This window comes from Macrobrachium nipponense, chromosome 5 (assembly GCF_015104395.2).
Source record: "Macrobrachium nipponense isolate FS-2020 chromosome 5, ASM1510439v2, whole genome shotgun sequence".
Classification (NCBI taxonomy): Eukaryota; Metazoa; Arthropoda; class Malacostraca; order Decapoda; family Palaemonidae; genus Macrobrachium; species Macrobrachium nipponense.
The window spans coordinates 121,701,198-121,718,697 of record NC_061107.1 but is presented as its reverse complement, the minus strand read 5'-3'; the positions used below and the strand labels follow the sequence as shown (position 1 = coordinate 121,718,697).

The window sequence follows — 17,500 nt, the reverse complement described above, 5'->3', positions numbered from 1 at the left end:
GCCTGACGAGATATGTCGGCCCCACCTTGTCGACCACTTGCTTCAGGTGTTTTTTGATAGTATATGGTCTAGTTTATTTATAATTTTAGAAAAATTTTTGTAAATGATATAAATTCCTTTGTTGTTGATGGTAATCTTAGTTGTTACTGTTATTATGAGTCTATTTATCAGTGTTGCTACTGAAATAATGTTATTAAATTTAGTACTTTCGAGAGGCATTGGTCTAAACTCTGGCCCCAAGACCAAGACTACCATCAACATGATAAGATATATATATATATAATATATATATTTATATATATATATATATATATATATATATATATATATATATATTTATATATATATAAGAGGTTCTTTATTTGTCGTTGTGATATTCCACATGCACAAGGTATGGCTGTATACGCTAAGTCCGGACGACCTATTGATCGTCAAAAAAATTTGGAGTGTAGTTGCCTTGAAGTTCTTTGTTTTAACATTTTCAATAGGTTCTACAATATTTATGTTTTTACTGTTTACCTCAATCCAAATATTGACGATTCTATATATGACTCTTTCTTGGAAAGGATGAGCATGGCTCAGTCGTAGGATTCTAAAGCTTCATTCGTTATTTGTGGGGACTAATGCAAAGCACAGTGAGTGGTTAAATTCAAATTCCACAGATTAACATGGCTGGTCTGCTCATGAGTTCTGTGTATGCTCCAATTTTATCCAGCTAATGGAGGAACCCAAGCATATTTCTGGTAATAGCCTAGACCTCAAATTCACAGATGTTCCAGCTATTGTGAAGTCCAAGGTCTGTGAATGAATATATAGACACTTCAGATCATTGCTCCACTGAGATGGAAATATCTGTCAATCAGTATATTCCTAATGCCACCATTGGAAAAACGGGCTGGTTGAAATCTAGAGCCAATTGGAATAACATTGTTGAAGCTTGTCAGACACTTAAAATTTCAGATGGTATATTAAATCCTAGTCCCGAGAAGAAGTTAAATGAAATGCTGGTGGCTATTTTAATAATGTATGTCCCTTGAGAGGTCCTCAAATTCTGAACAAATGACCAGCCATGGTTTGATAATACATGCAAACGAGCCTACCATGACAAAATAGACCCAATCTAACCATAGAGGTGAAAAGTTCAAATGAAAATTACACCATTATTGTTGAGTCTCGCCGTGCTGCGAATGCAACTTAACATACAGCCGGGAGAAATTACAACAATTCCTTGAAGAGGAAACTTGAAGGAATGACTCAGCCTCATCTGTGGTGGCCCAAATTGGCATCATCTATCTATCTATGGGCCAGGCTCGTCTTCCACTCCACCACTACTGATAGAGAATAGCACATTGGTTTCTGGCTCTAGGGAAAAGGCTAAACTGCTTCATCGAGCTTTTGAAGATAAGTAATCTTCCTGAACCTATTCTTACAAAATTTGCATATTGCTTATTTGAGGTTAAGAAAATTCTGGATGTTCTTGATAGCTGGGTTGGAGACCATCCTGGTTGATTTTTTCATTTGCTTTTTAAAAAAAAGTTTGTAGTGTGTTGTCGCCCAAGATTAGTAGATTCTATAGGTTTTTATGTCACAAAGTACCTTTTTTGAATGAGCGCAAGCTTAGCAAAACAGTGTCTGTTCCAAAGAGTAACAAAAGTGCAGACTACAGTAAATACAGGCCATTTTATATTCTACCTGTGCTCTCCAGAGTTACTTAAAAACTTATCTTTAAAACACTTTATAAGTATATATGGAATCTAAAGGATTATTAGCTGATAGAAAATATATATATGGGAAGCGATTAGGTAGCTGCGATGCTCTTTTACACTTGGCATACCATTTGTAAGAGACCTTGCCTTGATAAGGGTTTTGAGTGCAGAGTAATTCATATAGATTTTAGTGCTGCATTCGATTTAGTAGATTATAAGGCACATGTTTATAAACTGCTTAATTTTGGAGTCGGTGAAAATGTTTTAGGATGACTTCAAGATTTCCTTACAGGTAGGCAGCAGCAGCGAGTTACTGTGGACAGGATCTTTAGTGATCTAAGACCTATTGTATCTGGAGTTCCACAGGGTAGTGTTCTTGGTACACTGTTATTTTTAGTGCATACAAGTGATGTAGTTGTTGGCCTGGAAAACAAGATGTTTCAGTATGCTGATGATGCAACACTTATGGGTGTAGTCAGGTCGCCGCTTATGAAAATGAAGCTGCCCTCTGTCTCAGTCGGTACAGAGACCGGACCAGGGAATGATGCAAGCGGTGGGGTGTGAGGCTGAACTCCAGTAAATCGAAAAAAACTATTAATTAGCAGATCTCGTTCAGATTTCCTGCCCCATCCTCCGTTTCAGGTGGATGGCACTTTGTTGAACGAACCTGAAACTTTAACTATTCTAGGTGTAACCTTTAAATCACGTCTAACTTTTGAGAAATATCTAATGAAAGTTTTTCAGCAAATGCCGCCTGAAAGTTCGGTGTTGTTCGTAAGGCCTCCTATATTTATAGCAGTGATAAAATCAGTGCTTCCCGTTTTGGGTATTTTGACTTCATTTACTGGATAATGTTCTCTGGTATGGATAACTTCTGTCAGAGATTTATCTCTTTTAGATAGAGTGGTTCGTGGTGGTAGGTTTCATAAGTAGTGTTCCAACAGAAACCTTTAACATTCACAATTGATGCATGATCCCCTTTATCTGCAGATAGAGAGCAACCAGATTCCCTGAGCAGCAGAAGAACCAATATGCAGTCAATGTTTTGCCTCCCTCGCTGTCGAACTTCTGAGTTCAAGAGGTCCTTTATTCCTCCTCCTCACACCGTTGGACTGTGGAACAGTCTCCCTCCCCTCAGAGGGTGTCGTGCAATTGAACTTCAGAAATTGAAGTGAAAATTATATACATTACTACCGGAATACAATTCAACTTATATTTGAATATTTTACTTGCATTTTGATTTTCATTAAGTTGTTAATTTATCTGTTTTTCTAATAAATGGTCTCTTTCTGTGTTTCCCATTACCTTCTGTTAGTTCTTTCTAATGAACACCTACATAAATATTCTTCGGAAGCTTCTGGAATTTCAAGTCCATGACCCCTGTGGGCTTGTTCCATATGAATAGGGTTTAATCTCTAATTAATAATAATAATAATAATAATAATAATAATAATAATAATAATAATAATAATAATAATAATAATAATAATAATAATAATGGGCGAAGGCAGAATTCCGCAGCATAGACCAGAAAACTAGGAAACATATGACAATGCAAAAAGCACTACACTCAAGAGCAGATACGGACAGACTATACATAACACGAAAGGAAGGAGGGAGAGAGCACTTGGGCAATATCTGAAAACCAGTGAAGACAAGTGGCTCGAGAGTGCATGGGAAGAAGGACTGATAAAAGCAGACGAAGACAAACAGAACAGAGGACTGGCACAACAAACCAGTGCACGGACAATACATGAGACAGACTAAAGAACTAGCCAGCGATGACACATGGCAATGGCTACAGAGGGGAGAGCTAAAGAAGGAAACTGAAGGAATGATAACAGCGGCACAAGATCAGGCCCTAAGAACCAGATATGTTCAAAGAACGATAGACGGAAATAACATCTCTCCCTTATGTAGGAAATGCAATACGAAAAATTAAACCATAAACCACATAGCAAGCGAATGTCCGGTACTTGCACAGAACCAGTACAAAAAGAGGCATGATTCAGTGGCAAAAGCCCTCCACTGGAGACTGTGCAAGAAACACCAGTTACCTTGCAGTAATAAGTGGTACGAGCACCAACCTGAGGGAGTGATAGAAAACGATCAGGCAAAGATCCTCTGGGACTATGGTATCAGAACAGATAGGGTGATATGTGCAAATAGACCAGACGTGACGTTGATTGACAAAATCAAGAAGAAAGTGTCACTCATTGATGTCGCTATACCATGGGACACCAGAGTTGAAGAGAAAGAGAAGGAAAAAATGGATAAGTATCAAGATCTGAAAATAGAAATAAGAAGGATATGGGATATGCCAGTGGAAATCGTACCCATAATCATAGGAGCACTAGGCACGATCCCAAGATCCCTGAAAAGGAATCTAGAAAAACTAGAGGCTGAAGTAGCTCCAGGACTCATGCAGAAGAGTGAGATCCTAGAAATGACGCGCATAGTAAGAAAAGTGATGGACTCCTATGGAGGCAGGATCCAAGCCAGAACCCCACACTATAAATACCACCCAGTCGAATTGGAGGACTGTGATAGACGCCCCCCCCCCCCCCCCCCCGTAACTAATAAATAAATAATAATAATAATAATAATAGCATTGAATATTATAGCTGTTTCAACGGCATTTAATTTATATAGAATCTTCTCAATTCTTCTTATTATCTTTTTCTCATCAGCATGTAGCTGGTGTATCAGGTTTCCTAAGGACATATAAAGATTTCAGTTGTCTTTGGTTTATTTCCTCTAACGTGTCGACAGCGCACAGGCAGTCATCTATGAGAGTATACAGCAAAGTGAAATAAGATACTGTTTTACATGTATTTATAGCAGGCAAGGGCGTGTACAATCGGTGGGTAGGTCGGTAAGCAGGGATTTTAATTGGTTGTTGGATGGTGACGAAATCTGTCCCTGAGGCACAATCAACGCTGCGTTCACACGTGAAGCGGAGGACGGAGCATTCTTCAAAAGTCCTTCTTAAAGTTTCAAGGTCCTCTTCTCTGTCGACTCTTATGAAGGTGTCGTCTATGTAACGATAGTATTGAGGAGGGCAGGGGATCTTATTGAAAACCCCTTCTTCGACGACACTCATGTAGAAGTTCGCAAATAGAACCCCTAATGGGGATCCCATTGCCACGCCGTCAATCTGGCAATAAAGATGTCCTCTGTGGGTTGTGAATGGTGCCTTCTTGCTGCATATTTCAAGAAGGGCTTTTAGGTCTTCCTAGGGGATGTTCAAAGCCTGTGTGTCCTTACATCTATATATTATATCGAGGATGTGTTTAATCGTCTCGTCGACTGGAACGTTCGTTAAGAGGCTCTCGACCTCAAGAGAGGCGATGGTACCTGTAGACGGAGACGTGTGAATGTAGCGTTGATGGTGCCCGTGATGGTGCCCTACCTTTCTTGGACGTTCGGGTACAGCAGACCCCTACGGGATACACCACCACGGTTTATGAGAAACCCACAAACCCGGGTCTATGCCTTAATGGGTCCAGTGAGTGCCCAGACAGGTATAAAAGATCTGTACTAGATGACTTCGTCCGCCACGCCCTTACACACTGCTCCACGTGGAGAGAAACCACCAGGGAGATCGAAAGGTCCACACAAGTCCTCATCAATAACAACTTCTCAAATCGCATGGTCGAACGCCAAACGCGGAACTCCATAAATAAATGGCACAGGGAAAGCACGACCGAAACTAACAACCAAAGTGGAGCTATAAAAACATTTTATAAAAATTATATGCAGCACAAATTTGGAAGACGAAAAGGCTATTAGGAAAATAATCAGTGAAAATGTCTCCCCCACTGCAGAAGGTGATAAAATTAGCCTAATAATATACTATAAAAATATGACAACCAGCCAGCTGCTTCTTAAAAACAACCCGGGGCCCCCAGAAAGGTCTTTGAAGAGAAGGAATGTCATCTACTAATTCACGTGCCCGGTGGATGGATGCCACCACTCCTATATCATGATGACCACTACCAGACTCCCCAAGCGTCTTTCCTGCCACCTTCAAGAATGGGCCATTTTCATTCACTTCATGGAAAAACATAACACAAGACCAGAAAGTGCTGAGCTTAAACGAACACAGAAATTATTGACCATGCACCGGACCGGAAACGTCTACGTTATCTCGAGGCACTACATGCATTAGAGAAAAAGCCGACTATCAACACGGTAAAAGAAACAGAATTTCTTCCTACCATCATAAGAAGAAATAGCACTAGAAACCAACCGACTCCATATACCGTCAAGAGAGAGAGAGAGAGAGAGAGAGAGAAGGAGCGAACGAGAAAGAGAGAGAGAGAAGGAGCGAACGAGAAAGAGAGAGAGATAGAGACGGACCAAGAAGATCTCAACTCCTCAGGGACAGATTTCGTCACCATCCAACGACCAATTAAAATCCCTGCTTACCGACCTACCCATCGATTGTACACGCCCTTGCCTGCAAAAGATACATGTAAAACAGTATCTTAATTCACTTTGCTGTATAGTACCCTCATAGATGACTGCCTGCGCGCTGTCGACATGTTAAAGGAAATAAACCTTAGCCAACTGAGATCTTTATATGTCCTTAGGAAACCTGATACACCAGCTACATGCTGATGAGAAAAAGATAATAAGAAGAAATGAGAAGATTCCATATAAATTAAATGCCGTTGAAACAGCTATAATATTCAATGCTACTGCCCTCAGAGAGGGCCTCCTTCTTAATAATAATAATAATAATAATAATAATAATAATAATAAGTCTTGTTGAAAGATATTGCTGCATCAGCTGCATTCAACTTGTAAATAGTCTTCTCTATTTTTCTAATAATAGCTTTCTCTCTGCTACTACAACTAGCGAGTATTGCGCTGATATTACTCATCAGGAGGAGTCAATTTCAGGGATAATGACTCCTCCTGATGAGTAATATCGGCGCAATACTCGCCAGTTGTAGTAGCAGAGAGAAAGCTATTATTAGAAAAATAGAGAAGACTATTTACAAGTTGAATGCAGCTGATGCAGCAATATCTTTCAACAAGACTTGTTTGAAAGAGGGTCTCCTTCCAAAATAATAATAATAATAATAATAATAATAATAATAATCCAATGATTGATCCCATGAATAAATTAGTAAAAGATGCTATAACCTATTTCAATTAGTACAATTGCTGAACTTCCATTCCGAATTTCATTATTTTGACCTACTTTTCTCTATCGATTTTCCTTCTGTCTTACAGAAAGCTGGACTCCACCTTTTCAAGAAAAGGCCTATTCATTCTGGGGTGAAAGCTCTGCTTAAACCTGAGCCTATACCTGGGCAAAATCATGGTAAGTTCCTTTCCTTTTCTTGTCAATTTTGTAAGCTGTTATATCTCTTGATCTCTGGAGGGACAGGAAGTCTCCAACAGCGCCGTTTCTTGTTTTTCCTGGGTTCTACCGAGGCTACGTGAGCAGAAAAGAAAAATACACCGTGGACAATGAACAATCATTTGAAAGATGTTCATATCAACCTCACTGTATAAGAATGGCGCTTGTTCTCCATGAAACATCAAATGTCTCTTATAAATATCGTTATGTTTTGTTTGTAGAACCTTTTGTCTAATGTAATAAGCTTTGTATGTTTGCTTTCATTTGATAGAACACACCAGTATTTTTCCAGAGACCACGCAGCCTAAGTTAGAGTCAAAACAGAACAATCGTATTGTAAGTGATAAATGTTCGTAATGATGACATAAATAGAGAAATCTCGCCATCACCTTCATGACACTGGAAAACATGAATGCAAGTGTCTTTTTTCTTTTAATAAGAAAAAAAAAAATCTCACGTTTCTGTTCCTTGCTTTATAACTTTATGACTTTTAGCACAGACTGGAGAGACAGAGGTATTCAGGGGTTATTACTCTTCTAACTTTGCAGATTGCAAACCAACTGACGTATGCGTTGCCAACGGTGGTTATTGCATACGAAGCAAGATGGAAGAAGACTGCAATGGCCTCTTCTTTCCCAAGGAATGCAAGTTGGCCCATTGTTCCTGCTGCGTGGAAGGTAAGAAGACGAACTCTAGAGAAAAATGTAGTTCGCGAACTCGTCATTTCGTTTTCTTAAGCAAGTGATTCATTTTGCAGTTTCACCTACATCCTGGCAGTATGGTATATCGAGTGAGCCTTCTGCGTCTCGTTCCTAAGTATTCCCTAAAATACCAATCATTCTTTTATCATTAAAAACGTCATTTAAGAAGCAGTAGCTTGCCTGGACCGTTGCGGTCCCTGAAAAATGCCATTGGCCATAAATTCAGACACGGGAAGACTTTTCTTCGGATTCAAGCCACTCGTTAGAAGCACATTTCTTGTTCCATTTGTTCCGTGTACTTTTTATCAAGAACATTACTTCTCGACCTCCATTCTAAACTGAAAGTTTTGACACTGTACTAAACTGATATCTAATGAAAGATGTCTTATATTGTTTCTTGAAAAATTGTCGCATAAACATTGCTAAGCCATATTTTCCAGGCTTCCTTATGATGTGCAATTTGTTTTGAATTTTCTTATGGGTTCACTTACCTTGATGGTGTATGAAATCCAAGATTAACATGAGTTAAATAGTCATGGAATTTAGTATCAGATACGGGCTTATAAAATTGTTCCAAGATGGTCTATTTTCTAGTTTCATTTACTAGACTTTGTGAAAATAAAACGATCTGAAGACAATTAGTTTAGTGATTGCTTCAAGGATTTTTTTTTTTTCGCATTTTTCTGAGAGAATCTGGGATCATTGCCTCCTCCATAAGTTGCGAATTGATACGAAATCTCACAGTCGTTCATTCATTCTCGCGATTGTTTCCTAGGATAAGAATTGTACTTCCTTGTTTTCGGCATCAGCTACATTCCAACAGGATGGATGATGAATACGCAACAGGGATAGGATAGGCAGACAGACAGACAGACATCTGGGCTGCCAACTCAGAATGCCATTATGAGGAAGGCAAGGCCCTGAGCAATGCATTCGAGCTGAGTGTTACTGAACATATCATATATTCTCACCTTTGTGACTTATTTGATGGAGTTGGTGCTCAAGTTGCCACCCGAATTCTTCTGGATTTCATTCCGGCTCTCCCTCCCCCTCCTCCAAAGCCTCATATCAAAAAGTTAACGTGAAGACTGAATTGTTAAGTCATATATATCATTTATACCGCACTCATGTTACTGAGATGTTATGGAACAACTCTGTATAGTGACCCATCTGTTTAAGTTCTTTCTGTTAGACATTGATTAGCGATGTTATATGAAAACTAGAACACAATAGAGGTGGTAAACATTTCTACTTTTCTTCCCAAGTTTCATGAGGTTACTAAGTATTCCATATGAACATCATGGACACCACCAACACCATCACAATTTCTCTCTCTCTCTCTCTCTCTCTCTCTCTCTCTCTCTCTCTCTCTCTCTCTCTCTCTCTCTCTATCTGTTTGGTATTTACATAATTTTCTTCTTTTTGCCAGATAAAGATAAATGTGACAGCAATCCATGTGGTCCAAACTCCCACTGCCAAAGCACACCCGGCAGTTACGAATGTGTCTGCGATGCTGGGTACGAAAAAGTCAACGGGGATTGTGTTGGTAAGTGTCGTGTTATTTACTGCTTCTTACTGGGATCTTAAACACTCTTTCAGCGTCAGCTTCGAATATAACCATAGGAAGAGTCCTAAGTGAGTCAGTCAGAAATTTATATGTTTAGCATATCTTACAAGGCTCTAACCGACCCTGTTTAATGAAAAGGAGAGAAATCACTTACTGGTAATGTAACCTACCTCGAAGACTCCACCACAAACCGGCAACTCAGCAGATAAATCAAGTTGTTAGGTCTAGGCTAAAACCAAACTCTGAGATACAAAATCAGTCTTTATTTCCCAAAAGAACTAACAGAAAAAACAAGGAAAATGAATTTTAAAATCCCAAAACCATGAAACTCAATTACTCCTCAAATAGTCATTTTGATTAAAAAAAATTGTCACACACTATCTTATAGTCAAAAACCCCTTCAGTATTTTCCCAAACAAAATGGTCAATTAGAGAATTCATTTTTTGTGGTGACAAACCGAATTCATCTGTAACCAGAATCACCAGAAAGAAAATAAAAAAGGAATGCATAAATACCCAATAAAAATATCAAATGAATTTCATTGAACTTCAGCTCCCTTCAGAGTATCTGTAAAAGTTCAAAGGGTTTTCAGAGTTCTTTTTTCACTATTGACCTTCTTGGTGGATCTTCTGTGCGCCTCCCATCGGGCTTTCAACACTGGTAATCACTCAAAGAGACTGCAGTCTAATGCCCCCATTTCCTGACTCACTAAAGAAATATATTATGTTTTCATGCGCCAAGATGGGTTTATGAACACATGCACGCTAGTCTTCTCACACTTCTGATGTTTGTGTGCATGAACATAAATTGTTCTAGGTCCTTCCATGAACACGCCCTGTTTGACGCACAAACAGACATACACAACTGCATTTTCTGACGATCACGACTCCAGCTGGGTCAAATGCGCACCCGCGCTCTCGTCTCTGAAGTCAGATCATGTTTGGCTTTTCCCTTCGAAGACCCAAAGTATTTACTGATACCTTAAAGTTTCCCATAACACTCGAGACTGTGTTGCTAAACATTCCAATCTGTTCGAGACAAAGTCCGTTGAACCCCTCAACAAACTGTAACGCAGGTAATAAATATATATATATATATATATATATATATATATATATATATATATATATATATATATATATTATATATATATGTATATATATATATATATATATATATATATATATATATATATATATATATATATATATATATATATATATATATATATAAACTTTGAACCCCTCAACAAACTGTAACGCAGGTAATAAATATATATATATATATATATATATATATATATATATATATATATATATATATATATATATATATATATATATATATATATATATATATATATATATATATATATATCTATATATATATATATATATATATATATATATATATATATATATATATATTATATATATAAAGGTTTATTTGCACGAAGGAAAAAATGAAAAAGCGAGATAGCCAAGTACTTTTGGTCCTGTTCGGTCCGAACAGGACCGAAAGTACTTGGCTATCTCGCTTTTTCATTTTTCCTTCGTGGCAAAAAACCTTTATTTATACATTGCATCACGTTTTATATACTTCGTGATCAAGTTATTCATATATATATATATGTGTATATATATGTGTGTGTATGCATATAATAATATATATATATATATATATATATATATATATATATATATATATATATATGTATGTATGTATATAATGAAAAATTAATGTACATTGCAATATGTATGCCTGCGTGTTTTTTCGGATAATCTAAAAGCTAAGAACCCGATTAGTGAATATATAACTTCTTTTTCGAGGGTTTTGAACAGAGGAGAGGTACCTAGCACATCCTGGCACTCCCAACAAATAAGCCACAGAACACATTTATCCTTCTGCAGCAACTCTCCCGACGCCATTCAGTGGAAATTTATCGAAAGACTGACTATCAGTTCGAAGATACACGTTACGAGAGGATAAATTAACAACAAAGAGCTTGTTTGTAGTTTGTCAATTGTTTTAGGAAGATTTGAACTTGTGTGTGTGAGCGACTGCTTCCTTTTCTCCTCTAATTACTTGAAGAACAATTTTCTTACATATTTTCCCACTTTCAGATGTTAATGAATGTGACTCGGGCAACAATGCTTGTCTAAGCAATGAATATTGCGCCAACGTCCCAGGAAGTTACACCTGTACAAGTGAGTGTCTGTTTCACCCTGAGATATATATATATATATATATATATATATATATATATATATATATATATATATATATATATATATTATATATATATATATATATTTTATCATTTATGTTTATTAATTCTATGCATACACACATTAACATATGAACACCATGGACACCACCAGCATCATCACTCTCTCTTCTCTCTCTCTCTCTCTCTCTCTCTCTCTCTCTCTCTCTGACTGTTTGGTTTTTACATGATTCTGTTATTTTGACAGATATGTGTGACAGTAATCCGTGCGGTCCAAACTCCCACTGCCAGAGCACACCCGGCAGTTACGAATGCGTCTGCGATGCTGGGTACGAAAAAGTCAACGGGGATTGTTTTGGTAAGTTTCGCTTTAATGTTACTTTTTACTGGGATCCTAAACACTCTTTGCTACAATCCGCAGGATTGTTCATTATGAGCTTGGTAGGCTAGTCCCCATTTGGGGATTGAGATGTATCATGAGATATGTCAAAATACTTCTGGAAAAATATGGCGTCCTCTGTCTTAAGTCAGATTATCGAGGATAATTCCTCGATAATCTGCAGGGTTAAAGATCAACGAAAAGTTAATCTGTTGGAGTCCATCTTTTTCTAGTCCACGTCAACAAGGAATTTAAGTCTCCATCCAGGATCCAGGATTATCTTGATCCTCTTTCCTTATCTCTTTTGCTTAAAGAACACGCCGCCCAGATTAACAAACTGTAACCCCCCCCCCCCCCCTTCTTTTTGTTTTTGCATATAAAGGTCTGTCAACTCCTTTTATATTTAGTGTAAACTTGAAAATGTAGAGTGAGTCCTATGAAAGTACTTGTTCCAGGTCCCTGTTTCACTTAACTTTCTACCATGGATATATGTGTATATATATGTTTGTGTGTATGCATATAATAAATATATATAATATTATATATATATATATATATATATATATATATATATATATATATACATATATATATATATATATATATATATATATATATATATATATATATCTATGTAATATATATATATATATATATACTATATTAATATATATGTGTGTATGTATATAATGAAAAATTAATGTACACTGCAATATGTGTATGCCTGCGTGTTTTTTCGGATAATCTAAAAGCTAAGAACCCGATTAGTGAATATATAACTTCTTTTTCGAGGGTTTTGAACAGAGGAGAGGTACCTAGCACATCCTGGCACTCCCAAGAAATAAGCCACAGAACACATAACTCTCCCGACGCCATTCAGTGGAAATTTATCGAAAGACTGACTATCAGTTCGAAGATACACGTTACGAGAGGATAAATTAACAACAAAGAGCTTGTTTGTAGTTTGTCAATTGTTTTAGGAAGATTTGAACTTGTGTGTGTGAGCGACTGCTTCCTTTTCTCCTCTAATTACTTGAAGAACAATTTTCTTACATATTTTCCCACTTTCAGATGTTAATGAATGTAACTCGGACAACAATGCTTGTCTAAGCAGTGAACATTGCGCCAACGTCCCAGGAAGTTCAAACCTGTACAAGTGAGTGTCTGTTTCACCGGATATATATATATATATATATATATATATATATATATATATATATATATATATATATATATATTTATATATATATATATATATATATATATATATATATATATAAATTTATCATTTACCCAGTAGTTCTGTTTATTAATTCTATGCATACACACATTAACATATGAACACCATGGACACCACCAGCATCATCTCTCTCTCTCTCTCTCTCTCTCTCTCTCTCTCTCTCTCTCTGACTGTTTGGTATTTACATGATTCTGTTATTTTGACAGATATGTGTGACAGTAATCCGTGCGGTCCAAACTCCCACTGCCAGAGCACACCCGGCAGTTACGAATGCGTCTGCGATGCTGGGTACGAAAAAGTCAACGGGGATTGTTTTGGTAAGTTTCGCTTTAATGTTACTTTTTACTGGGATCCTAAACACTCTTTGCTACAATCCGCAGGATTGTTCATTATGAGCTTGGTAGATTGAGATGTATCATGAGATATGTCAAAATACTTCTGGAAAAATATGGCGTCCTCTGTCTTAAGTCAGATTATCGAGGATAATTCCTCGATAATCTGCAGGGTTAAAGATCAACGAAAAGTTAATCTGTTGGAGTCCATCTTTATCTAGTCCACGTCAACAAGGAATTTAAGTCTCCATCCAGGATTATCTTGATCCTCTTTCCTTATCTCTTTTGCTTAAAGAACATGCCGCCCAGATTAACAAACTGTAACCCCCCCCCCCTCTTTTTGTTTTTGTATATAAAGGTCTGTCAACTCCTTTTATATTCAGTGTAAACTTGAAAATGTAGAGTGAGTCCTATGAAAGTACTTGTTCCAGGTCCCTGTTTCACTTAACTTTCTACCATGGATTTAAGGATATTCTCAAGTATGTGTTCCGAGGTGCTACATTGGATATTATATATATATATATATATATATATATATATATATATATATATATATATATATATATATATATATATATTATGTATGTATATATATTTTTTTTTCTTGGAGAGAAAGTTTGATATTGGATTGTAATCGACTAGTTTGGGTTTTTATTATGATTTAGAAGTGGCCATTTTTTTAAACGTGACTCAGTTTTTTTTTATTCAGGGGATACTTCATTTCTTTTGTGATATATGCTGTGATTTTAAATATTGTAATGGTTACTTATGATTCTGTGAGATTACATCTCACGAGTGTTTTTCTTTTTTAGGGTTTGGGAATTGTTTGGTGAGTTCAGCCATTTTTTTTTTCTTTTTTGTTAGGTAGGAGTTTGTTCATAAGTTGTTTAGTATATCTGGTTTTAGCATGCTGGTTTTCTTTTGGTGGTGTTAGATGAAAAAATTTTCAGTTGGTAGCTGTTGGGTTTTGGAGACAACTCTTTCAAGCTGTTTTGTGACAGTTATGTTTTTCAGAGACAGATTGTTAGTTCTCGAGTTGATGTCTTGATTTTATTGACCAACGACATGACCTACTTACGGTATACACCAGTTCTTCATGGGTGCACCTTCACAGAGTGGTCTCTATGAGCCATGATGGATGCAGTCTAATGATGGGGAGCTGTCTACCTTTTATTTACAAGCCTCCAGGTCTGTCTTCGCGCCTTCGTCTCCTCGAGAGGATAGAAAAGGGCCTTGTTGGATGATGATAGGTGGCATGTTTACAGTCCCCATATTTCGTTTAGTGGTGTGTTTCTACACTAAGGATTCGCAAGCACCACACTCAACAGGGGTTTGTGCAACCACGGGCCATCCAGGAGATTACAATCGTCGAAATTCAAGATATGAAGAATATATTGGAAAGAACTGAACTTAATGATCATGGAAGTTCTGATTAGTGAATATGATAAACATTAGCTGTCCAAAAGACAAACAGCCTTCTGCTGTTGGATTTATTTTGTTTTATTTTTTATTGGGCCCAGCCCGTGTTATTTTTTTGTATTTTAGATGAACTATGCTTGAACGAGGTCAACCATGGTAGCTGGGGCCGAGCACATGTTAAGTATAGGGAAGATATTTTATAATTATGCAGGTGCATAGACTGAGGTAGGAAACTATTTAGCTGTCCTGTGAAAATGATAGCAGAATCTCAGATAGGAGATGGGACAAGCGGGTGTGTCGAAACATCTATGTTTATGCTACATTCTTCCAAACGTTAATCGCCATCACTGGCTCTCACAGAGACATTGAACATTGACCCTGGAGAAGTCACGGAATTTCCCTCAATGGAATGGGTGTGTTCTGAATGGAGGGTTTGCGCTGAAGTTTGCTCCGAATGGCGGAACTAGCGAAGGGTAGATTTTACTCTTTGAGAAGGGTCAATTATGAATCCCTAAGAACTAGATTGTAGAAAACCTGTTATTTTGGGAATCGTCTTCTAAGTTACCAGTAAGATGATGAAGTGACGTCATCATATCTTCCATCATAATGAACTCGTGTTATATCCTTCGTGAAGGGTTTCTGAGGGATAACTGTGCACTGCTTCTCAAGACTGGTTCCCTTGTGGATTGTGCCGTGACACTGCGACACTGTACACAAATGACCATGGAGGTGAGGGTTGTTCACTATTTCTACTAATACCTTTTCTTTCCAGTATTTTGAACGGTTTATCTAATTCCCTGTCTCTCTCTCAATCTTCTCCCTCTAACGGGTTCCTCCTCCCAAGCCCTCTTCACTCCATCCTCAACACATGCCCATACCATCTCAATCGTGACACACTTATCACCTGTGTAATCTCTACTAAGCCTTCCTGCCCTTCTTCTTATCTCGTCATTTTCCAATCTCTCAAGCAGTGATATTCCCATAATCCTCCTCAGCATTCTCATCTCTGTTCTCTCAAGCTTTACTACCTCTTTTCTTAGAGCCCATGTTTCTGCTCCATACATTAACACTGGCTTTATCATATATATATACATACATACATATATATATATATATATATATATATATATATATATATATATATATATATATGATATAATATATATATATATGTATATATATATATATATATATATATATATGTGTGTGTGTGTGTGTGTGTGTGTGTGTGTGTGTGTGTGTGATGAAAAATTAATGTACCCTGCAATATGCCTGTGAGTTTTTTCGGATAACTTAAAAATTAAGAAACCGGATTTGTGAATATATAACTTGTTTCGAGGGTTTTCAACAGAGGAGAGGTACCTAGCACATCCTGGCACTCCCAAGAAATAAGCCACAGAACACATAACTCTCCCGACGCCATTCAGTGAAATTTATCGAAAGACTGACATCAGTTTCGAAGATACACGTTACGAGAGGATAAATTAACAACAAAGAGCTTGTTTGTAGTTTGTCAATTGTTTTAGGAAGATTTGAACTTGTGTGTGTGAGCGACTGCTTCCTTTTCTCCTCTAATTACTTGAAGATCACTTTTCTTACATATTTTCCCACTTTCAGATGTTAATGAATGTGACTCGGGCAACAATGCTTGTCTAAGCAGTGAACATTGCGCCAACGTCCCAGGAAGTTACACCTGTACAAGTGAGTGTCTATTTCACCCGGATACACACATACACACACACACACACACACACACACACACACACACATATATTATATATATATATATATATATATATATATATATATATATTATATATATATAGAAATTATGATATATATATATGCTATATACGTATACGTATATATATATATATATATATATATATATATATATATATATATATATATATAGTATGTATGTATGTATTGTATGTATACACACATATATATGATATATATATATATGAATATATATATATATAATATATATATATATATATATATATATATGTATATATATTTACGTGTGTGTGTGTGTGTGCAAAACATGAATTTTTATCGGGTATTTACTAGTTATAATTAATACATATATTGGGAAAGATATTTGATAGTGGCTATCTATTGATATCTGGTACTTCAGAGCAGATATGCAGCGACGCTCAGTATTTCCCGAACTCATTTTCAGAAGGATGCGAGCCAGGCTTGACATACCTGCCCGTGAACGACAGATGTGGCAAGCTCCTCTCTGGGAATATGACCTACGATGAAGGGAGGGCGATGTGCATCGATAATTCGCTCATTGTAGGTGCTATATCCACACAAGAACAAGCCAACGGTTACGGTGAGGCTTTCTTGCCCAACGATGGTGGTAAGTAATTAACGTCTGATCACTTGATAGTATACCTTTGAATCGTGGCATGGTGAGATTTATATATATATATATATATATATATATATATATTATATATATATATATATAATAATAATATATATATATTATTTAAAGGAAGAGGTATCCAATCAGACAGTCAGGTAGACGCGTTTTATCAAT

At 36.8% G+C, this 17,500-nt stretch overlaps 1 protein-coding gene across 3 annotated transcripts in view; it reads left to right on the top strand.

Moving 5' to 3' along the window:
• Nucleotides 1–17,317, top strand: part of LOC135215612 (latent-transforming growth factor beta-binding protein 4-like) — a gene marked incomplete at its 3' end in the record, with an annotated part of 17,939 nt that extends 622 nt beyond the window's left edge. The window contains 8 exon segments of one of the 3 annotated variants that reach the window (XM_064250512.1): nucleotides 6,951–7,041; nucleotides 7,629–7,757; nucleotides 9,211–9,327; nucleotides 11,473–11,556; nucleotides 11,824–11,934; nucleotides 13,402–13,512; nucleotides 16,564–16,647; nucleotides 17,138–17,317. In XM_064250512.1, the coding sequence (XP_064106582.1) occupies nucleotides 6,951–7,041; nucleotides 7,629–7,757; nucleotides 9,211–9,327; nucleotides 11,473–11,556; nucleotides 11,824–11,934; nucleotides 13,402–13,512; nucleotides 16,564–16,647; nucleotides 17,138–17,317 (907 nt within the window). 3 annotated transcript variants of the gene reach the window in all.
• Between the last annotated feature and the right edge of the window lie 183 nt (nucleotides 17,318–17,500).